Source organism: Podarcis erhardii (genome assembly GCF_964252035.2).
Source record: "Podarcis erhardii genome assembly, chromosome: 17".
Taxonomy (NCBI): domain Eukaryota; kingdom Metazoa; phylum Chordata; class Lepidosauria; order Squamata; family Lacertidae; genus Podarcis; species Podarcis erhardii.
In genome coordinates, this window is record NC_138515.1 from 13,514,874 (window position 1) to 13,538,460 (window position 23,587).

The following is a 23,587-nucleotide window of genomic DNA, read 5'->3' on the forward strand; positions in this document are numbered from 1 at the left end:
TCTATGGGTATAGGGTGGTATACAGATTTAATAAAAATAAATAAATTGAGTATTCTTTTTAGCTTTTGAGTAGAATAGTATTTGAATAATTAAATTAAAGGATGATTTTGGTATATCTGATACCTTTTAGCTTATCTTTCATTCTCTCTGTGTGTGTGTGTTTGTATGTACCGGTATATATGGATGTATATATATGTATGATCCAGTGAAATAGGTTTTTAATCTAGATAGGCTTCCTCTTCAGGAACATCCACAGACATTTTTGTATTCTTGTATATGTTTGGATGTTTTATTATGCTTTTATATTTGTTGGAAGCCACCCAAAGTAGCTGGGGCAACCCAGTCAGATGGGCAGGGTTCAAGTAATAAAGTTGTTGTTGTTGTTGTTGTTGTTGTTGTTGTTGTTGTTGTTGTTGTTGTTGTTGTAAATCCAAAAAAGAAGGGATTCCCTTTTGAGGCACTCATGCCACTTTCAGAGCTTAAAAAAACAAGGGGCCTTTTTGATATCATCATCATCATTATTTTGAAGGTGTGTGTGTTCAGTCCACCATATTTGACTGTACACTATACAAATTGATTCTATTGCTTGTTTTGCAAACAAAGTTTTAGGACACCCCCCCCCCTTTTCCAGTTCTCATGTTTTCCACTACCAATTAAAAAAAGAAATAAAGGTGGGGGAGGGACTATGAAAGATAACACCTGTTTAGCTTGGAGGAATTGGCAAAGGAAGCTGTTTTCCCGACAGGCCAAAAGCGACCATCACAAGGCCCCTTAAAAGGGGTGGGGGAGAGAGAAATCAGTGTTTCCTTTTTGGTTATTTCATGTGAGCATTGGCAGAAACTCTGACAAGCAGTTCTTCATATTTTATTATGTTCTTGTCTGGCAGAATCTCTGTCAGGCAAAAACCTTGTCAGCGGAAAACCTGTCGTAGGATCAGAGGAGACAAAAACAGGTGTCACACAGGCAGTCAAAACTGAAAAGAAAAAAAGATTAGGCTAAAGAGAAAGAGGCAGACAATTACATTAATGCCATTGCTTTTATCTTATAGATGTGTGTTATTATCTCGGGGTGCTGAGTGCGCAATTGCCTCAAAGAAAAGTAGACAGGAGACAAGGGGAAACTTGATAGTTATTAACTGAAGAGGCAGTGTGTCAAAGCTGGATGAGGTTCAAAGTTTTGCAGAGGGATAAAAAAAAAATGCAGACAGCAAGGATCATATGTGAACAAACTGTGGTTCTGCTTTCGGCTACATAAACCCAGTAGCCATCTAAATTTTTAATCTTGGAATCAGATCATAGAGATAGAAATTAATGAACATTTCGTTGACTGTTTTTAAAATAACCTTTTTTTTATTCTATGTAAATTCAGCTGATTTATGAGTGGGGCTCTTTTTTAGCATGATTAAAACAAATGGCTGGAGCGTGACAGACAGCCACTTGTCAGTTTTGCTGCGTTCGCAACTGCCTGGTTTGCACGTAGTACTAAATTGCGACGAGGCCGAGCCACAGCGATCTTCAGACTCCCACCCCCAACTGCAAGGATAAGACTGGCAGTTTCCACTTCCATTTTAGTTTAACCACAGTTTAGCATGTTGTTCAAACTCCTAAATGGTGATTAATTTTAACTACGATTAGTGAAACGAAGTCAGGTTCATAAATGGTGGCTTCTACTAACCTTGGTTAAGCTTAATCACAGTTTGTCAGGTTCCGACAACATGACCATCTGTGATTATCTAAAACCTGAGATGAAAGTTTCTGAACTCATTGTGGCCATGCTGGAGGCAGATTGCACAAACCCAACCAAGGCTTGCCCAAGCTCATTATAATGTTAAACTGAACAATGGTTTAACATATCATCTGAGCCAACCTATTGTTGATTTAATTTTTAAAATGTATTTAAATCCTTTTACTAAGTACATGGAAGTTGCAAATTAGAAGATTGCATGTCTCCCTGTTTTAGAACCCAAATGAATCTGGAAAGGTTAATCTGGACTTACTACTACCACTAATAATAATAATAATAATAATAATAATAATAATAATAATAATAATTTATTTATTTATACGCCGCCCATCTGGCTGGATTTCCCCAGCCACTCTGGGCAGCTTCCAACAAAAAGATTAAAAATACATTAAAACATCAGTCATTAAAAACTTCCCTAAACAGAGTCAAGACAAAAATGATTTGTTGTCTTGTGCTAATTCTTCAATTCTGTACATTTTTAGTGACTTTTCTCCACCTTGCAGAAATTTTAAATTGGTGGAGAGAAAATAAGATAAATGGAAATACTCAAAGGTTGCAGTTTCGTATTTGCTGTTCCAACTCTTGCAGGATATTCATCTGAAACATTTGAACTCTAGTTCTTTACTGTTTGACCTGAAGGGCTGGTGGGGATAATTCCTTGCTTCTGAGAACTTTTATTTCCTTCTCTAGATAATAGTACATTAACCCATCAGTCCCTGCTTAAGGATGGAGGCCATTTAGAAGGGCACAATTAGCAGGTAGCTTAAGCACTTTTTCCAAGGATGGCGGTCATTGAATGTCCATCTCCTGAGTGCTAGAGCTTGCCAAGATTATAGGTTCCTACTTAAACATAACTTGTGCCACATGAAGAGTTTTTGAAATGGAAAGAAATATAAAATGTTCCCTCTTCCATACCCCAGAGCATTAGCCAGAGACATAGCTTCACATTTCAGGAAAGGAAGGAGAATTGGGTTAGCAGAAAGATTATCAGCGAAGGTTAAATGTTTCATCTTGATTGTATTCAAGATTAAACTTGATTAAACAAGATTAAATGAACAGATAACACACCTGCTATATTCTAAAAGTAACCTTTATAATAAGTATAGTGGTGTTATCAATACAGGTCATTTCCCCACCCATTCATTTTGAAGCAAAGTCATTTGTATATTTCATAGCTAGTCACATTTAACTATTTTTTATAGTAACTACTCCGTGTGTAAAGTAAGTGAGCTTAGACATCAGTATACATGCTTCTTAGAAGTAATCACATTTAGTTTAAAACCAAAGCCCTCCAGGTTTTGTCAAGTATACCTCAATCACTACGTTTTCTTTTATGATACCATCCAACAGTTCTGGCTTCCAGAACTACATCTCTATTAAAGGGCAGGATAGTGCATGTGTGTAGTAATTAAACACACATTCAGCTGAAGCACCCTAGACTCCCCCAATGTGGCAGAAGTTGTGGGTCAGTAAGAGGTCTTGCATAGCTACATTCAAGCTTAACTGGCTAAGTAATAGATGAAATAAGAATCTAGCTTTGCACTTTCTGGCACTTGATGAATTGAACAAACCGCTTGCCATTATTTTAATGCACAGTGTGTATTTAATTTCCTTTGAATTGTACTGGGTCTCAAAACCCTAATAAAATATAAATCGAAAAACAGCTCCTTCCCCCTTTCCCCCCTTTCAGTTGGGGAAAAAAATGCAATGTAAAAAATCGGTGTGCTACGTAATAACTTAGTGGTCCAACGCTGCCAAGTTAGTTTTGGCGTTGCATATTGAATGCATGTTGTAGACTAATCTGTTAGTTTGAATTTGACTCCAAAGGTCGCCTTTATGGCACGAATCATCATATGTGCAGTTTCTTTACAATCTGTGGGAGCTTGCTCATTATCTTTATCAATATTACTTGGCAGAGGCATGTGTAGGTTACTTTTTCAAAGGGACATTAAAACCATGTTCCCATTTGTGTGTTCATGCTTTGTACGAAAGTACCATAAATTGTTTGACTCAATATTTTGACAGTTAATTATAAAGTTAGATTTCAAGAAGTACTGAGTACTGTCAGGGCAGCTTACTCAGACCGATGCTGATGGACTGCAACTTCCATAATTCCTGGTCATGCTGACTGGCACTTATGGGAGTCGACAACATCTAGAGGGCACTAGGTTGCAGAACGCTTCTTTAAGACTACTTCCATTAGCTATTTCCAAAAGCAGCTTCTCACAATCACCTGTCTTGCAGCAGAAGAAAACAAAACATATGAATCTTCTTTTGTTTTGAGACTATTTTACTACTGCACCCGTGAAAGAATTTGGGTCCAGCGTGTTCTTGGAGCACTAAGCACATAACATCATGAGCTTGACTCGAGAATTCAGACAGGGTGGCAAGAGTCAGTTTCCAATAACTAGAGCTACTTTTGCTGTTAACTCTTTAACTATTAAAGTTTATCAGGTTTCACAAGGGTGTGAAGCTGCGCTGTAGCACATGGGCAGGCAGACTAAGGCCTGGCCCAATCACCTTCTCAATCCAGCCTGCGGATGGTCCAGAAATCAGCGTGTTTTTACATGAGTAGACCTTTTATTTAAAATGCATCTCTGGGTTATTTGTGGGACCTGCCTGGTGTTTTTTCATGAGTAGAATGTGTGCTTTTATTTAAAATGCATCTCTGGGTTATTTGTGGGGCATAGGAATTCGTTCATATTTCCCCCCCCCAAAAAAAAATACAGTCCAGCCCCCCACAAGGTCTGAGGGACAGTGGACCGGCCCCTTGCTGAAAAAGTTTGCTGACCCCTGCTGTAGAGCAATAATACTGGAAAAGAGCCTTAAGCTCAAATATATGCTGTCTCTTGTTATCATATACAGCTAGCCAGCTTCATCTGGGTCATAATCTTGCTAAACACCTTCATGAGTATCTAGAGATCATGACAGTGAGGCGATGCCATAGAGCCATCTGCTGAAAAAGAAGTGTTTTCCTCTCACCTTTAATATTGTGATAGCTACTGAATCAAGTGGGTTTTGGGGTTTATCGGTGTATTTATCAGAAAATCACAAAACCATGCATATGTGTCGATGTACACACACATTTGTAATCCTGATTTCATACCAAATTTTCTGGCAAGGAATGGAGAAGGAAAATTATGGATGATGGGAAATAGATATCTACAGTTAGCAATCCAGCAGAAGGGGGGCAGGGGTGGTGCCCCAATTGCATGGCAGTGCAAAATTCAGGTAAACAGAAAATGTGTAAGAATGCATTGTTCCATTCCAGAAAGTTCAGAGGTCAAATAAAACAAGCAGCACACCTTTTTACTGTTGCAAACTGTGCTTTGTGGTGACTTCATGCACTGAAGACAATGGTTCCATGTCCTGTGTGAAAGATACAGATTGTCTCTTGGGTATACCAGGCTCAAGCATTAAAACTGGCTCAGAAACATTTCCAAAGAAAAATATGACACCACTTTTGGCATCTTCCCAGAAAGAAAGAAAGAAAAAAAAAACCCCTGAAATGAACTGCATTGCATGTGTCTGTCACTTACACCAACATTGTCAAACTGAAAGCTTTAGAATATTGTAAAATATATTTCTCTGGTGCTCTATATTGTGTGGTAGCTTAACCCAAACCATTCTCCAAAAACAAATAATACTTTGTAGAATATCAGGTGTAATGGATAGCTTTAGTAAGCCTTCTGGCTTGTTATATTCACTTGAGAATTTAAGCAGTTTGTTCCATTTATTAACACTACACGAAAAATTCATTTTTTGTATTGGCGCAAGTATTTTGACTTTGTGCCCCATTGGAAAATTTTCTGATGCCCTAGAGATTTAATTTAGCCTGTTTATTTTGCTTGTATTTGATAAACAAAGGTACAAACTTTGAAAGTGACCCACTTGTGTAGTACTGTGTTTGCAGTTGGCATTTTACTCATAAAATGGAAAATAAATTCCTCCAGAGAACAAAGCAAAGGAACACTTTCCATTTTGGAATTTTTTGCACCTGGCATCACTGGCTATTGTAGTATGCAGGTTTTTTGTTTGTTTGTTTGTTTAGTTTTTCTTGGGTGGACATAGATATCAGGTGCCTAGAAAACTTAGATTTCTCAATCTAGAATTCTCAATGGTGCTAAAATTATCTGATGTCCTAGAGCAGAGCTTTCCAAAATGTGTATCACAACATACAAAATGTGTATCGTGTGTCAGCTGCAGTGTGTAGGTTTGTCATGCAGACTCTCCCCACACTCATCCCGGGGCTGAAAAGGGGTTAGTTTAATCTCCAGTTTGCTACTAAAACTGAATTACTGTGTCACGAAATGATGCACGTCTAAAAAGTGTGTCACCAACATGAAAAGTCGGGAAAGCTCTGGCCTAGAGCAAGGGTGGAGAATCAGATCTGAGTAACCAGCCAGATCTTTTATCTCCCCTACTCGTCATGGGCCAGATTGATGGATGGGCAGAACTGCCCGTCTGTCAATCTCCCGACATCACAATGACATTTGGTGATGATCGCCAGGGACTTCAAAGCACAAAGCAGGGCTTGCACAGTGCTTTGAAGTGCTGCTTCAAATCACTGCCCTGGGGGATTTAGTCACACAGCCAATGATTTGAAGTCACTGCCAGGGTGGATTTGATTTAAATCAAATTGATTTAAATCACGATTTAAATCACTGGTCAGTAAGGCTTGATTTAAATCATATTTTTTTTACAGAAAGACTCATTCTTGCTGGTATAAGCTTAATATTTACAACCAGATGAAGGTTTCATTTTTGGAATAATAAATTTTCAGGGTAGTTTTTACAGTTATCTCAAAAATTACTGATTTGGTTATACTATTAGAAATACATAGACAGGTAATTATGAAATTATTGCGAGGTTTAATAAGTTAATTGTTTATATTTGGACAACTTTTCTGCTGTACTTTGTTGGAAGGAGGAAAATAATCATTTCCTTAATAACAATTTATTTAACTAAAGCAATAACATTATAGCATATGTACCCATGTTTGTTAACTGATGTTGTTAAATGGTTAAAAACAAACAGACTGAGTTTTAGCAAGCATTAAAAACTTACAACAAATCCCTATTTCCTGATGAATAGCCTTTGGGCTATAATGTAACTTAAATAGAAAACTATCTTTAGAAAGATTTTCCCTCCAAAAGAGTTTTATTTTAAAAATCCAATTTAAATTTTTTTAAAAAAAAACTATTAAATTTTTATTTAAAAATCCGATTTAAATTAAAAAAATCTGATTTTTTAAAATTTAAAAATAAAAATAAATCATTGATTTTTATCCACCCTGGTCACTGCCCATCTCTAGGACCCAAACAGTGTTCTCTGCTATAGTAGCATTTGAGGGACTGAGAAGGCAATGGTCTCTGTCCCTGTCATCTCAGTGGACAATGCTGAGAGAAAGAGAGAGCGGTGCCCCAGTGGTGCTGCGCAACAGCCACAAAGTAAATGGATTTGGAATTTGGGGTGGCAATTGCAAGAGAATGTAGAATTATTGGGGATCTCCCTCCTGCGAGTATTCTCCACTTTTCATTTACAATGTTGGCCTCATTCCAAATCAGGCATGAATATGTTATCCCATTTGTCAGGGGACTGCCATAGGAACGCCGTTGGGATACAGGGAGGCTCTGACACTTCTAAGGAGCAGTTCCTCTTCCAGCGAGGGGAAAAGCCACACCTCCAGTGGAGAAGAGAGGGAAGGGGCCAGCCAAGCAAGGAGAGGGCTCGAAGATGCTGCTGAGAGCCCAAGCGTCTCACCTCGCCTGGCTGGCCAAGAGAGACGCACGCCACTTCCGCCGCCATGCTTGCACAGAGGTGTGAAACGCAAGGAGGGGAGGCAGAGATTTGGGGTGTCTTAAGTTCTTACGTTGGGGGAGAAGCCAGAAGGGGCCACTCCCGGATGCTGCAAGTGACTAAGACGGACATGAACTTTGTGTTTCCGCACTGTAAATAGTTTGCACAATAAAACCTGTAAAAGACAGATCAGAGTCCTGGCTGATTACTCACGAGCAACCACCACCCAGCATTCTGACACCATCATTAATTATACTGTATTCATGGATTTGGTGGTGAGGCTATGCCCTAATGCCACACGGCTACCTCCTGACTGGAATGCTTTGGGGCAGATGGATAAGCCTGGGGTGGATGAGGAGGAGTCAAAAGGGACGACAAATGACCTAGATGTCTTATAGGCCAAGGAAAGGGGGGGGGGCTAGCAAGCTTGGTTTGGAGTAGGATATGCTCCAGAGGAATGAGGAGAACAAACTGAAGAATCTGAGAAAGGAAGGAAATGCAGAGAATGAACAGAAAATAAAAAATTCACAAGACATCGCACTGAAAGGTGAGGAATGGCGAGGTTCATAGTCTGTTTTGCTTCAGGAATCAAATATTTAGGATTTCTCTATGATCTGATACTTTATGGATAGTGGCTGCTTGCACACAACAGTCTTTTCGTGCTGCTGTAGTGCAGCTTTTATGTAATTAGTTGGGAGCAGACTTAAAATTAAGATTCCACATAGCATTTGATACGGTTCTGTATTAACTAGCAATGCCCTTCCCTGTGGCATAGAATTGTTCTTTACCGTTCACTCACAAGTAAGGAAAGGTCACTAGCAACATCAAATAAAAGTTTGTTGTTTGTAGGTTTATCCCATTTATTGCCTTCTATTGATCCCAGCTGGATCAATTTGTCCCTGCAATATTGGGTACTTTTGGAGGGTCACCCCCAAATATTTGATTAATCTTTGGGAGTGGGACAAAATTGAAAAATGTTTAGGTGGGATTGGACTTACCTCCTTTTTAATACATGCCGGTTGAGGGTTTCTTTTTTCTTTTTCTTTTCTTTTTTTTTTTTTGAAAAAAGGTTTGCTGATACTTCAGGTGGTGCACTGGCTACCTTTGAAATTTGGGACCTGCCAGTCTCATGTGCTCCCAGATTGCACTTGCCCTCAAAGTGGGAAATGTGAATAGCTGCTTTGGAAAAGGCAAGCACAGTTCTCTGTGATTAGACGGCAGATTCATTAATGTGGAGGACTTCATGGCTGGTGCTGCCACATTTCTGCATTGTGGAGTTTGTGGGATAGACAGGCAGCCCCCAAAGACCAGCAGCTTAGCACATCAGCCAGATAGCACATTCAGTGCCATTTCCACTTTTGGGATACCAGGTGTTCACTTCTGTATGAAGAACTAAAGGAGGAACTGGCACCAAACTCTTGTGTTGGCCCTGTGGGTTTAGAGTAGATCACAGAAGAATGATTTAACATTTCCCCAGCTTTTTAAGAGGAATGGTTTGCATGCCCCCCCCCCATAAATTGTATATTCTTCATTTATTAGAAGATTTATATACCACTGTTCACTCTATTGGTGCCATCAAAGTGCATAATAAAACCACCACAGAATCTATTCTGTGGAGTCAACATCGTCACGGAAACAAAACACCAGGAAGTGGCGTCTCTTTAACTTACTGCATGAAAGCAAGTTCCTACATAATGTTTGAACCAGCTGTTAGCAATAGTTAGAAATTTTTCCTTAGTCTGCAATCCTAACCACACTTGCCTGAGAGTGACCCCCATTGAATTCAATGGAACTTGCTTCTGAATAGACAGGAATAGGATTACTGCATTTAAAATTGATCATGTGTCCCCCTGTTCTAATCTATTTATTATATTCCTTTACCATAAGGTCCTAGGGTGGGTTTCAACAATAAAAATAAAAATAAAAATTTTGAAAACAATTTTAAACACTTGCAAGCACGCTCTCTCTGTGTCTCTATGTTCCCATATATAAAAACAGTTAAATATAGACTGCATCTCTATTTGAGCTCTCTCATAACCATAGTGGGCTTGAGGTGCCTTTGTCAGTTTCCTTTGAAAAAATGCAAGCCAAGGTTAAGCTGTCAATTCTAAATAGCTCTCTCTGTGTGTAATGCCACACAACAGCAGTTATATCCCTTTTGCTACCCTGTATATTCAGATGATTGCGTACTTCATACTTTGAACAGCTCTAAAATTTCCTTTTCTGAGAGGGATCCAAGATCCTTAACAAATCTTCACCTTTCCCCAAGTCACACCTCAGGCTTGTGGTTATACAAATACAACCTCTTGACTTTAAAGAAAAATAAAACGAAAAATAAGCTCAGGTGCAAAAAGAATAAGCCTAAAGAGGTGCTCAAGGAATTTCCCACAGCACCAAGGCCTTTAAGCATTTTCCATTACCGATTAAGGTAGGCTTCCTCAACCTCGGCCCTCCAGATGTTTTTGGCCTACAACTCCCATGATCCCTAGCTAGCAGGACCAGTGGTCAGGGATGATGGGAATTGTTGTCTCAAAACATCTGGAGGGCCGAGGTTGAAGAAGCCTGGATTAAGGCTTGGTGCATATGTAATGCTTTTGGACAAGCAATTGGGCACATGGTAGACAGCTCAGTCTATCTCCGCCCTCCTACATGAATCCATTCTCCCTTCTGTGGAGTGCCTTAATCTCTCTGTCTTCGTCAGTTCCAACTGTGGTTAATTCTAAGTGGGATTACTTATGTAAACTGTGTTTGAAGCTACTATTGGAAGTGGATTTTCAAACCCTAATCTGATAAGCGTTAATTGTCCCTAGTGCAGGTATAATGCTATTTCAGGAGTGGTCAACATGGTACCCTTCAGATGTACCAGATTACATCCCCCATCGTCCTTGACAATTAGCCAAGCTGGCCCTGGGACTGATGGAAAGTTGTAGTCTGTAGTATCTGGAGGGTGCACAGCATTAGCTAGCGAATTGTGATGAAAGAGAATGGAAATTTGGCTAGGGTGGGAGTGCAAGAACCCACAGCAAACACACACACACACACCTCACCATACTTGGAAGGCTGGGAATGTTATATCTGAAAGGCATTTCTTCATCCAGTAGTCAAGTTTACAAACGTGTGCTGTTCTTGCATTGAAATACATCTATATATTGCAGCAATGCCACCATTAGTGATTATATAGAAAATATGTCGCTCTCTCTGGCTGGCTTGTAAATTTGAATTCAAAAAATAATATTTTAGAGTGTATTTGGCAGAATGCCGCCCTTCATACTTCTGCAGTGCGAATGCTTTGCGGAGAGACAGAGGACTTCAATCCCCGAGCTTAACAATCCCTTATCTTTTGCGAACTTTAAATTAATTTTTAAAAACCTATTTATTCAAGGTTGACTAAACTGCTAGAATAGGAAAGATCAGACAAATCAGCAGCAAGAAATGAAGTACGAGGAAACCAGAACTCTTTGACAAAGTGTCCCTCAGGGCAGATGTGCTGAATGAAGCCAGCAGGGAAATGATAAGGGCATTTACGCTGTGGATGGAAGAAAGCAATTTATCAAGAGTACATGAACTCTCCAGTGACCACAAGCAAAGAAGATACCAAACTGTAGGAGGAGGTAGAGGACCCGCTACAACATTATTTTAAAGGCTGACAAAATTCCATTCTCTCTCCCTCTCTCTGTGTGTAGAGCAATTTCAATGCATTTTACATAATGAAGCATTAATGAGTCCTCTTATTAAATGAGCTTCAAAGTTGTGAGGGAACACTAGTTGTAATGGGGGCCATATGTGCTCTGAAATGGCATTTGCCATGGTCCCCTTCCCCGTCTACTCCAGCAATATTTCCTGTAGAGCTAGATTGTGGCAGGTGGTCGTGAAGCAGGATATCAAAGTTTATGCATGGTAGTCATTCAGTATAGCAAAGAGCAAGGGCGCCACAAGTATTTCGTTTGTGTGAAGAGTTCAGCCCTATCAATTTTGCTGTGTTAACTGCATGGTAAAATGCCTTGAGTGCTGGTGGATTCCTGCCTTAGGTAAAGAAGAAGGGATGGAGGAGAATTGCACCTTTACAGTATTTATAGCAAAGTGATCCAGTTCGCAGTACCATCCTTCAGATTTTGCTTCCAAAAGAGGTCTATGTTTTCTAACAAAACGTTGTCCAATTGCATGCATCAAAATTTTGTACAAATATATCAGATTAATGCAGAAACAGTACAGAATGGACCTGCCACCCTGGGATCCTTTTGGAGGAAGGGCAAGACATAAATTTAACTAATAAGTAAATAATGAATTAGCACATTGAAAAATCGATACAGACCAGGAATGGGTTGATGGGTTTTTAGTATAGAGATGCTGATATATATTAAAATCCACTGTACTCTATTTAATACAACAAATACTAGTAAGGATAAAATAAAGGAAAAGGAAAAACAAAAATTGAAGACTTAGTAATTTAAAAGTGAGATAAATGGTCTACGCTGACCCAGGAGGTAAGAACAACTGACGTATTTTCTAGGCTGTTGTGCAAACTTTTGCGACTAATGCTGTAATCTCTGGTTTTCTGTCTTCTAGAAGTAAACCGAACAGTTCAAAACTAGAACTTCTGGGCATTTTTCTAACCCATAGGTTACATAGGTTCCTTCATGGACCGCATATAGGAAGTTGTGTTAAGTCTGGTTATTTAGTCCTTATGCTCATATGACAAAAAGTGGGTCTGTCAGAAGGTTAGGCTGCTTTTGGAGCTTATGGAGAAAAGGGGGGAAGGAAGCAAGAGGGCATGATTCTAGGAAAGTGTTGTTGCATAGGTGTGCATTTGAATTTGCACCTATGCATGAAAAAATTGTCTTCCAGGCAACATGGTAAGCTAATTTTTTTTAAGCGATTAAAAGTTCATCCATATTATTAAATTCTATTGCTCGTGACAGTTTCTTAGTGAATGCCACTGTTGTTGAAGTATGTTTCATCTGTTCTTCCTCTTTTAATAATTAAGGTATTGAGCCATAAAAGTGTATTCAAAGGGGGTTGCAAGAAATTCAGTTTAAAATATACAGTGGACCCTCTGGTTATGTTACCTTTGGGTAACGTAACTTTCGGGTTGCGAACGCAGCAAACCCGGAAGTGTATACTTCCAGGTTTCGCCATGCATGCATTCCCAGAAGCCCTCTATTGTGCCATGCGCATGCACAGAAGCGGCACCTCATGTTGAAGACTTTTCAGGGTACGTAAAGGCCCCCGGAATGAATTAAGTTCATATCCAGAGGGTCCACTGTATATGTTGCATGTTGTTGTTGTTTAGTTGTTTAGTTGTGTCCGACTCTTTGTGACCCCATGGACCAGAGCACGCCAGGCCCTCCTGTCTTCCACTGCCTCCCGCAGTTTGGTCAGACTCATGTTTGTAGTTTTGAGAACACTGTCCAACCATCTCGTCCTCTGTCGTCCCCTTCTCCTTGTGCCCTCTATCTTTCCCAACATCAAGGTCTTTTCCAGGGAGTCTTCTCTTCTCATGAGGTGGCTAAAGTCTTGGAGCCTCAGCTTCAGGATCTGTCCTTCCAGTGAGCACTCAGGGCTGATTTCCTTAAGAATGGATACGTTTGATCTTCTTGCAGTCCATGGGACTCTCAAGAGTCTCCTCCAGCACCATAATTCAAAAGCATCAATTCTTTGGTTGCATACCAGTGTCTAGCAGGGATTTGAAATCCATGATGGTACCACATCCAAATAATATGTGTTTTATCCACCTTGCCTTCAGGTTCTCTCCCCACTCCATTTTTTGTTTAGCAATAACTCCCACTGAGGCCTCTGTGTAGAAATTCACACTGTGCTTATGTGCTAGATTCTCCTCAACTCTCTGTCTTCTTCCTTCCTAGCTTTGGACAAGCTTAGCACGCAGCATCTGTACCACCCAACTCAAGTGGAGATTGTACAATCCAATGTAGTGTTTGACATCAGCAGCCTAATGCTCTACGGGACTCAGGCCGTTCCGGTGAGACTGAAGATATTGCTGGACCGACTCTTCAGCGTCTTGAAACAGGAAGAAGTGTTGCACATCCTGCATGGTTTGGGCTGGACACTTCGGGACTACGTTCGGGGTTACATCCTTCAGGTAGGAACCAACCTAGTGCAAGGGCGAATGAACTAAAAATCGGACCTCTTAGCGTCGCCACTTATTTGCTGTGTCGGATGAATTCTATGGGAGGGAAGGGGAAGTGTTGCTAATGAAAGTTTTGACCAATCTTACTGCTATGGAGAAGTACCCAATAACATTCATATTGTATATCTTTACAGCATAGCAGGAATGCTGGGGTGGGGAAGAGCATACAGTTTCTTCCAGATTACCTGTTTATCCATCCCTGTTTGTACAAAGTTTATACAATATCCACAGCTTATTGAGCATTGATTCTGATTTGGTTTTTGGTGAGGTCATGCAATGTCGAGACAAACAAACGCCACCCCACTCTTTTTCAGTGCATTTTCTCACCACTTTCCTTAGCATAGAAATTCCCTTTCCTTGCCCACAGACTTGTTGTGCAAGTGTGCCAAATCCACTTTAACTGCAACCTGAGTTTGCTGGTGTGGGACTGAATCCCACCAGTAAAACAGCAACAGTCCTGAAGCAGCCAATGACTCACAAATGTTTTATAGACCCTCAAGAATCTCCATATTCCTATAATAATCAAGGAAGACATGTAGTTCTCATAGGCTGAGCTAGAAATAAATATTATTAAAGAATGAGAAAAATGAGAGTTCAAATGAAATTATCTTTAGCTCACATGAATTAGCCCTCTTGACTGTACGCACATCCCATGTTCATCAGCTATGGTTTAGGGTCTGGAAGATTAATACAAATGAATGTCCAAAGTGTATTAATTGCATTCCATTAGAATATGTAGGTTTCATGTAAAATTTCAGTGTGGTTAGTGGTGCTGAAAAGGTATCCCTAGTAGTTTGTTCCTAGTAGTATTTGTTCATATGGTGGTATGGAAAGCCCTTCTACAGGAATCCAGCCAAGGTTTAAAGTCCCACCATTGTTCTCTACGGCCTAAATTGAAAACCACCAGATTTCCACCCCACAAGTTGTTAACTAGGGCTGCCATACATCCAGATTTTCCTAGGATTTTCATAGGGATTTCAAAGGCGGAATTGATGTCTGGGGGAAATTTCTGAAAGCTGGTGCTTTGTCCTGGATGTTAGATGAGTTAATCGAAAAATCGCTCAACAACTTTCAGGGTGTCCTGGTTTTTACTTTTTTAAATATGGCAGCCCTGTGTTAACCTTCTTTACAATTAACACATATCAGTATCATTATACCGTGGATTCCTTAAAATGTCTGTACAGAAATAAGCACATTGGGTTCAGTGGGGCTTACTTCCAGGTAAGTGTGTATTTGATAGCAGACTAAAGCAAGTAGGGACGCGGGTGGTGCTGTGGTAAAACCTCAGCGCCTAGGACTTGCCGATCGTCAGGTCGGCGGTTCGAATCCCCGCGGCGGGGTGCGCTCCCGCTGCTCAGTCCCAGCGCCTGCCAACCTAGCAGTTCGAAAGCACCCCCGGGTGCAAGTAGATAAATAGGGACTGCTTACTAGCGGGAACGTAAACGGTGTTTCCGTGTGCTGCACTGGCTCGCCAGTTGCAGCTTGTCATGCTGGCCACGTGACCCGGAAGTGTCTGCGGACAGCGCTGGCTCCCAGCCTCTAGAGTGAGATGAGCGCACAACCCTAGAGTCTGTCAAGACTGGCCCGTATGGGCAGGGGTACCTTTACCTTTACCTTAAAGCAAGCAGAGAAGGGAGAATAATCTCCAGCAAGCCTTCTGTGATTGGAAAAAAGAAAGATAGAAAGCCTCCTGTGTTTAAACAATCATGTGGAGCTGTCTCAGATGCATTCAGCTGCTGGTTGTTCTTTTAAAGGAAGTGGGGGGGGGGATGTGACAACTCCAAATGTTGCAAGGACTGCTGCCAGCTGAACACAGAAGCGACAGCATTCAGCTGGCAGTGTGCACCTTCAGTCGCTCTTGCAATGCTATCCAGTGGCTTTTTACTCAGAGGTAAGTCCACATAGTGTGGCTTACTCACTGGTAAAAATGCTTAGCGCTGCAGCCTTGAATACCTTAATGCAAACTTCATTATGACCGGGGTTGGTGGAGGTTTCTGATCTGAACGCATTTCATATTACACAGACTCTTGGGTATTTGTAATACTCATGTTCTGCCAGCCATTGCTACCTGAAGCATACCTGCCTCCACATCATACATTGACGAAGTCTCTTCTCCTTGCTGTGTGTGCCTACTTCTACTCATTGGTAAATGTTGCAGGATGTGTCTGAGTTGCAACCAGATCGGTTGTGAGATTGAACATGCTGCTAAGCATTAGGAAGTTTTGTAAAAAGAAAGCAGCCGCGATCAAGTTTGTATTCAGCTAGACCACTCAGGGTGGATGGAAAACAGAGACGAGCTGGCATTTTGTGTCCATGTGTTGGCATTTATGTGATTGTATGCTAGAGTCAAGATGCATCGGCTCCCCGGAGACCCAGAGGAAGACCCACATGTAACATGCTTGAAATGCATCTCTCCAAAAGGCAAAATAAGGACATTTCCCCTTTGGAACAGGCAGGAGTGCTAACTTGAATAAAACTTTGTGGGGGTGCAGGTAAGCCCCACCCGCACAACCGATCTCATGACACAGTGCGCGCACACCATTTGAATGGGAATGCCCATCAACTTTGGGGGGCCTGGCCCCCTCAAATATTTTATTGTGGGGGCCAAAGCCCCCATGACCCCTAGGAGTTGGCTCCTATGGGAACAGGTGAAAAGGGACTTCCTACCCCATACTACATCCTTTTGATCAGTGGAAGCAGCACATTTGCTGTGTACAAACAATCTTCAATATTTCATGTTGGATTTATACCATAGTAGTTATGACTTCTTTTGAACTCTGGAACAGTTCCATCTTTCACCTTCCAAGGCAGCATAAGTTATCATTTCCATTGAAATCAGTAGAATATAATCTTATACATCATGGTGCCAGCTTCGATTGGGAAATGGAGGACAGTCCAACTCTCCTATGAACTACAATCCCCAAATCCCCAGATTGTCATTTGTATGTTTTTTTAAAGAAAGGGTAGGTTTCTATAATTTCTAGAACCTGAAATATGAGGCACAATATACAGGTATTATACATCTTGTGAGAAGCCTGTTCCCTATTTCAGTGTTCTGCTTTGCTTACCTACTCTGGATGAAATTTATGTGGATGCCAACAATAGTGAAGACTAAATGTTAGATAGATTCTAATAATCTTTTCCTTTCCTGTTTTCACTCTATCCTCAAGAGCTTTGGACAAACTGAGACAACCATATAAAGCATCGCAAATATATTAGAATAAGTTGTTAAAATGTTATAAACTTGCTTTTAAGGGTTAAATGATTACGGGTGCTTTAAAATGTAATTTTAAAAAATCCTATGTAAAGATTATCGCTGATTTTCCCCTCTTCTCTGAAAATGTGAATATGTGCCTTCACGTACATATGCTTTAGATTGAGGCCTATGCCTTGTGAACACAGATGTACATTTCTCACTTAAACGATGCCATGTGTGCTTATGCACTTAAGTGTAAATTCCTGGGGTCTGAATAATAAAAGGTGAGTAAAAAGGCTAGTATCCTAAGCAGACTAGTTTTCTATGTGGAGCTTAAAATGCATTTATTTTCAAGAGCGAAAATCACTTTAAAAAAACCACAGTTTTCAAAGACTAGATTCTGTAACTTCTTCATGATAAATGGGAGGGGGGGGGGTCGTCACATTGTAGTGAGTAGGTGTTGCAGAAGGAGGCCAATGCCTGCTTTTTAATTACCTGTTGGAATGACTGTATATCTGCAGGACTGATTACAGATAGGTAGCCATGTTGGTCTGCCATGGTCAAAACAAAATAAAAAAATTCCTTCCAGTAGCACCTTAAAGACCAACTGAGTTAGTTCTAGGTATGAGCTTTCGTGTGCATGCACACTTGGTATCTGAAGAAGTGTGCATGCACACGAAAGCTCATACCTAGAACTAACTCAGTTGGTCTTTAAGGTGCTACTGGAAGGAATTTTTTTATTTTGCAGGACTGATCTGCAGCATAACATGTTGCAGACTGTTAGTACTGTTGCATCATAAACAGCAAAGACACTTCTCCAGCACTAAAACTTTTTAAGAACGGGTACCATGCTTTCTCACCAACACCACCCAGGATCCTTGCTACTGCTCTTTCTCCCATGTTTGGGATCCTTCTTCCCCTGCCCTCCAGCAAGGGGGTGGAAGTATTTGGTTTTTGAGATATTTCTGTATTAAATTGCACTATATTGTTTAAGTTGTGGCCAAAAGTTGGCACAGAAACAAACTATAATACAGTGGCACCTCGGGTTAAGTACTTAATTTGTTCCGGAGGTCTGTTCTTAACCTGAAACTGTTCTTAACCTGAAGCACCACTTTAGCTAATGGGGCCTCCTGCTGCCGCCGCACCGCCGGAGCCCGATTTCTGTTCTCATCCTGAAACAAAGTTCTTAACCTGAAGCACTATTTCTGGGTTAGCGGAGTCTGTAACCTGAAGCGTATGTAACCCGAGGTACCACTGTATAACATGACATATGGATATGGTTGTCACCTATATGTCTTTGATAACTAACTATGATCAGGATTGACAGTCAGGTGGTCAGAACCCTGACAATTTACTTTAGGAACATAGGGAGCTTGCTTAAAGCAAGTTAGGCCTTTCCATTCCATTCCATTCCATTCCACTGTTAATGTGTAGTCCGCCTTTCTGTATTACTATACACAAGGCAGTTTGCAGCAACAAAATATACAACAAAGAACACACACCTTATAATAATCTGATCCAATGCAGAAAGCCATAAAAAGACATAACTTTAAAATGGAATGACCTACAGTGGACCCTCAGGTTACGTACCTCTCTGGATACGTAATCTTTGGGATGCGAAAGTGGCAAACCTGGAAATATTTTTCCAAGTTTTGCCGCTTGCGCATGCGCAGAAGTGCTCTGCACATTGCACACATGTGCAGAAGTGCTCTATCACGCTGCGGCGTGCGCAGAAGTGGCGCCTCTAGTTATGGATTTTTCAAGGTGCGCACTAACCCCCGGAACAAATTAAATCCGTATCCAGAGGGTCCACTGTATATCAAATAAAGTAATATTCAACAATCTATTAGAATATAATAGTGCACTATAGAATTAACTCAAAACGTCAGCAAATAATAATTAAACAGAAATTCGTTCTTGACAATTACAATAAATAATTATTAAACTATTATCAATTTAAAAAATAACTGCAGGTCACAATGCATAAACTACCATAATACATACAAAAACTGTGTAAAAGGATCAGATTGAGAAACAAAGACACACAACTTATAAAATTATTTTTTTAAACATAATAATAATAATAATAGTAATAATAGTAATAGTAATAAAATTTATTTATATCCCGCCCTCCCAAGCCGAAGCCGGGCTCAGGGCGGCTAACAACAATAAAATAGTACAAGATTCTAAAAACATTTCATTATAAAAATTAATTAAAATCAAATTGTTGGCAACCATTAAGCTAAAATTCTGTGGAGATTGCCAAAGGAGGGAGTCAGGCTGCGCCTGAACTCCTCTTCTCCCTTCCCAGCTTCTTCTGCTGTTCTTAAAGTCAAGGCCTGGGAGAGGCTAATTGCTCAAGCTGGACTTAGAATCATAGAATTGTAGAGTTGGAAGGGACCCTGAGACTGGATTGAGGGTGGGGTGTGTGAGACAGTTTCTGTCCTCTTTGCACTTCCTCACTGAGGAAGCTGTCTTCTGCTGAATTATATTGGTCTAGCTAGCTCAGTATTATTTACATTGAGCCTCAGCGGCTCTCCAAGGTTTCAGGTGGGAATCTTTCTTAGATCTACCTGGAGGAATTCCAGGGATTGAATGTCCTCCACCACCAACCTGGGGCCCTACCCATGTTTTGATGAGTTTTTTAAAGTTACAGCTGCACTGTGGGATATTTGCACAGCTAAGCAGCTCTCACATCTTTACTGTGGAATCTGAAACACCTACAACCTAACTATAGGTGATACTGAATGCATTTCCAAGGGACGCGGGTGGCGCTGTGGGTTAAACCACAGAGCCTAGGACTTGCTGATCGGAAGGTCGGCGGTTCAAATCCCCGCGAAGGGGTAAGCTCCCATTGCTCGGTCCCTGCTCCTGCCAACCTAGCAGTTCGAAAGCACGTCAAAGTGCAAGTAGATAAATAGGTACCGCTCCGGCGGGAAGGTAAACAGCGTTTCCGTGCGCTGCTCTGGTTTGCCAAAAGCGGCTTAGTCATGCTGGCCACATGACCCGGAAGCTGTACGCTGGCTCCCTCGGCCAATAAAGCGAGATGAGCGCCGCAACCCCAGAGTCAGTCATGACTGGACCTAATAGTCCTTTTACCTTTACCTTTAAATGCATTTCCAAGCAATTGCATTGGTGGCTTTTGTTTAGTTTACATGTACCCAATTTTCTATAGGGACCTCATTGCACGGGGCAGGGAGGTTTAACCCTTCCTTTCCCAGCCATGATTTTGGGGGAAATTACTCCCTCCTTCTGCTTCAATGAGCAACAGAAGAAAACTTCCCATTGGCTCCAGTCGGAACCCTTTTCTCCCTTCTCTAAGTGCAGTATGGGGGTGATTCTCCTGTATTGCAGCTGTGGAAGGTAGGCTTAAACTTCCCCTTCCTGCACACTGTGATCTCTGGAAAATCCCCCTCCTGCCCTCACTATATTAAATAAACAAACCACAGGTATGATTGCCAATGACACATTTAGCATCATGTGTAGTTAGGCCCTTATATATACAGGATTGTTAACAGCTACACTGCGAGCCACATAGTTGAATGCTGTAAAGCCCTATAACACGCCATTAGGTTAAAGGTCACTTTATCTGGCTAAAGTTCAATCACACCATAGCCTTCAAGGCTTCGGTGTGATTATTATGCTTGACAACAGTGTACTGAATATTTGCTGGGTTATAGGAGAATAATTATCTAGGCAAGTTAGAACAGCTGTTACGAGTCTTACCAAACATATTGACTTGGTTAGCAGTTGGCTGTAGATTGTGTTGCTGGGCAATGAGATATGGTAAGGAACCTGGGCAAGCATGCCTGTTACTTGGTTCCTGTAATTTTATGCATATGTACATAACTTGGGTAGCAGAGTATCACCAGTTGAGGTGTGTTGAAGTGTGGGCGAACTCTCACAGAATACAGCAAAGCTTTTATTAGCTCATATTTAAACCCATTTGGCCCCCTTAATAAATGTAATATATGTCTGCGTGCAATATTGCAGCAATATAAACTTTGTATCCACAATAAAGGTTAATTAATGCTATTAATTGTGCATTTGCATTTTCAATCAACCTAACATTTCTGTCAAAGATAAAAACAGTGAAAGCATGAATCAGCTTTTCATAGCAGCAGAGAAAGAAGAGAACGGCACTCTTGGATATGCCATGGAGCCATCCTGTCTAGAATCTTTTTTCTTAGCCATATGCTGCCTGGAAGCCCACAAACAAGCCATGAAGGCACGATATCCCTCCTGATGCCGATCTTGCAGACATTCACATATAATGCTAAGCTAAACCATGGCATTGGCTGAGCATGAATGTGCCGGCTTCCAGCAAGGAGACTGCAGCCACTTTCTCCTCTCGGTCCTCAGTGTGGCACAGCAGTTAAGCCAAGGATTCCAAGATCTTGGTTAGCTCTCTTGTGTTGAACACTTATCTGTAGCCAAGGTTTGTTCTTGGCTACAGTTTGTGGTTTAGGAGGAGAGGGCATAACTCCAGTCCTGGTGATCCTGGAAGAGAGGGCTTAACGCAGATGGGCTGCACATTGAAGCACAACTGAGTGTGGTGTCAGCAACAGAACTGTGTAAACCACGCTGGAGACTGGCACATGCTCCAGAGCATTCATTCTGTCATAGCTAAGCTATGTGCCCCTCTTTCTGTTTTGATGGTGCAATGCACCTAATAGGCCTCTGTCCAGCTTCCTCTGGGAAGGTGTAAAAGATGAGCCCTAACACAGTGGGGTAGAATTACTGGGGCACAGACACTGAAAGCCTCTCCAAGCGAAGCCACAACCATGTGTGCTTCCTTCATAAAAACCACATTGTAAAGCTGTTTACGTGCCAGGACTGGAGTTCATGGTCTGTATTTATTTTGCAGCAGCTGTTATTAAAAAAATCACAAATCCACAGAACATAACAAGGAGTATTTTATCATACTGCCCTTTGCTATTCTAGTGATCAAAACATCAGGTTTAATGTAAAAAGGGGTCTATAGGTTGATTTCAAACATTTAAATAAGATCAAGCTTAATACAATTTGTTTAAACATTTGTGGCTTTTATCCAAAAACCTTTTTTAAAAACCAAATAAATATTCAATCATAAAACTTATTTGAAAGGGAGCCTGATTCTACACAAAGTTTCAGAGTGGAACCCTGCTGTTTTTCTTCAGGTGAACTTGCCAAACAGCACCCATGGGTGTCAGCAGTGAAGACTTATCTGTTCTCTTGGGCATGCTCAGTAAAATCATTTATGAGAGTCACTGGTGTCCAGTATGGGCATGCCTAGTTGACTGTCATTTGGTGGATTTGGGTCTGCAGTGGTACCTTGGTTTGCATACGGTTTGGATTACAAACACATCAAACCCAGAAGTGCGTGTCCTGGTTTGCAACCTTTTTTTGGATTACAACCCTTTTTTTTGGATTGCGAACAAAACATTTTTGGAGGCTCCATTGGCGAAAGCGTGCCTTGGGTTCCAACCTCCTTTGGTTTACTAATGGACCTCCGGAACAGATTATGGTTATAAACCAAGATACCACTGTACTCTTTCTGATCTCTAAAATCTCACAGGAACGGCAGACATCATCTAGACCAGGGTTTGTCCACCTGGTCCCTACCATCCATTAGTGGGCATTTCAGGATTCTAGGTGGGCAGTAGGGGGTTCTACAGCACAAGCTGAATCCTCCTTCTATCGAGCACTGGTGGGCGGTAAGGAAATTTTTACCGTCAAGAAAGATGCATTAGTGGGCGGTAGGTATAAAAAAAGTTGACTACCCCTGATCTAGACTTTGGTTATATGCTGGCCAACAGGGACTTTCATGTGACTGCTGTAAGCTCACTTCTTACATTCATCCCATGGCTCCTTACTTGCCTTTTGCATCATCCGAGTGGGTGCCTTATGGAAAGTTGCCATCTGGACATACTCTAAAGGAAATATCTCATTCAGTATTGTATAGGTGGGAGGTGAAACATAATGCCAACACAAACTGCCTTTGTATGGAAGCCTTGCCACGTGAAACTCTGTGTACCTGAATAAGTGAAAGGGTCATACGCATTCAACCACATGTTATTTCTGAACCTTTCAGTGTCATAATCTTTTCCTTGCTTTTTAAAATAATTTTTATTAGAGTTTATAAAGAAAAACACCCAACTTATTCTCAAATATCTTCTTTTTAATCCAACATCAATCTAAATAAGATAAAAACATAGAGAAAAAGAAAGAGAAAGAGAAAGAAGTAGAAAAGAGCTTAAAAGAGGAAGAAGAAAAGATAAAGTTCAGCAACTAAAGAACTTCTGATTCTTCCTCTGTCCACTTTATATGAACAACAACAACAATTTTATTATTTATACCCTGCCCACCTGGTCTATACTGACTACAAACAGCAATTCAGGATTTAGACGGTAGTCTTTATCTGCCCTAACTAGAGATGCTTAGGGCAGGCACAGGCAAACTCAGCCCTCCAGATGTTTTGGGACTACAATTCCCATCATCCTTGACCACTGGTCCTGTTAGCTAGGGATCATGGGAGTTGTAGTCGCAAAACATCTAGAGGGCCAAGTTTGCCTATGCCTGGCTTAGAGACTGAAGATGGGACTTCCTGCGTGCAAAGAGCCATGCTCCTTCCACCAACCGCCTGCTGATTTCAGTGGGACTTACTTGACTGTGGGTAAGCTCAAGACTCTGGTTGATTACTGCAATTACTATACCTTATTATT

At 41.0% G+C, this 23,587-nt stretch overlaps 1 protein-coding gene across 11 annotated transcripts in view; it reads left to right on the plus strand.

The window, feature by feature from the left end:
* BNC2 (basonuclin zinc finger protein 2) overlaps positions 1 to 23,587 on the plus strand; it is a 409,624-nt gene that overhangs the window by 281,087 nt on the left and 104,950 nt on the right. For all 11 annotated transcript variants that reach the window (XM_081844841.1, XM_081844845.1, XM_081844842.1 and 8 more), the window contains one exon: positions 13,404 to 13,639. In XM_081844841.1, coding sequence (XP_081700967.1) covers positions 13,404 to 13,639 — 236 coding nt within the window. The remainder of the gene's footprint in view (positions 1 to 13,403; positions 13,640 to 23,587) is intronic.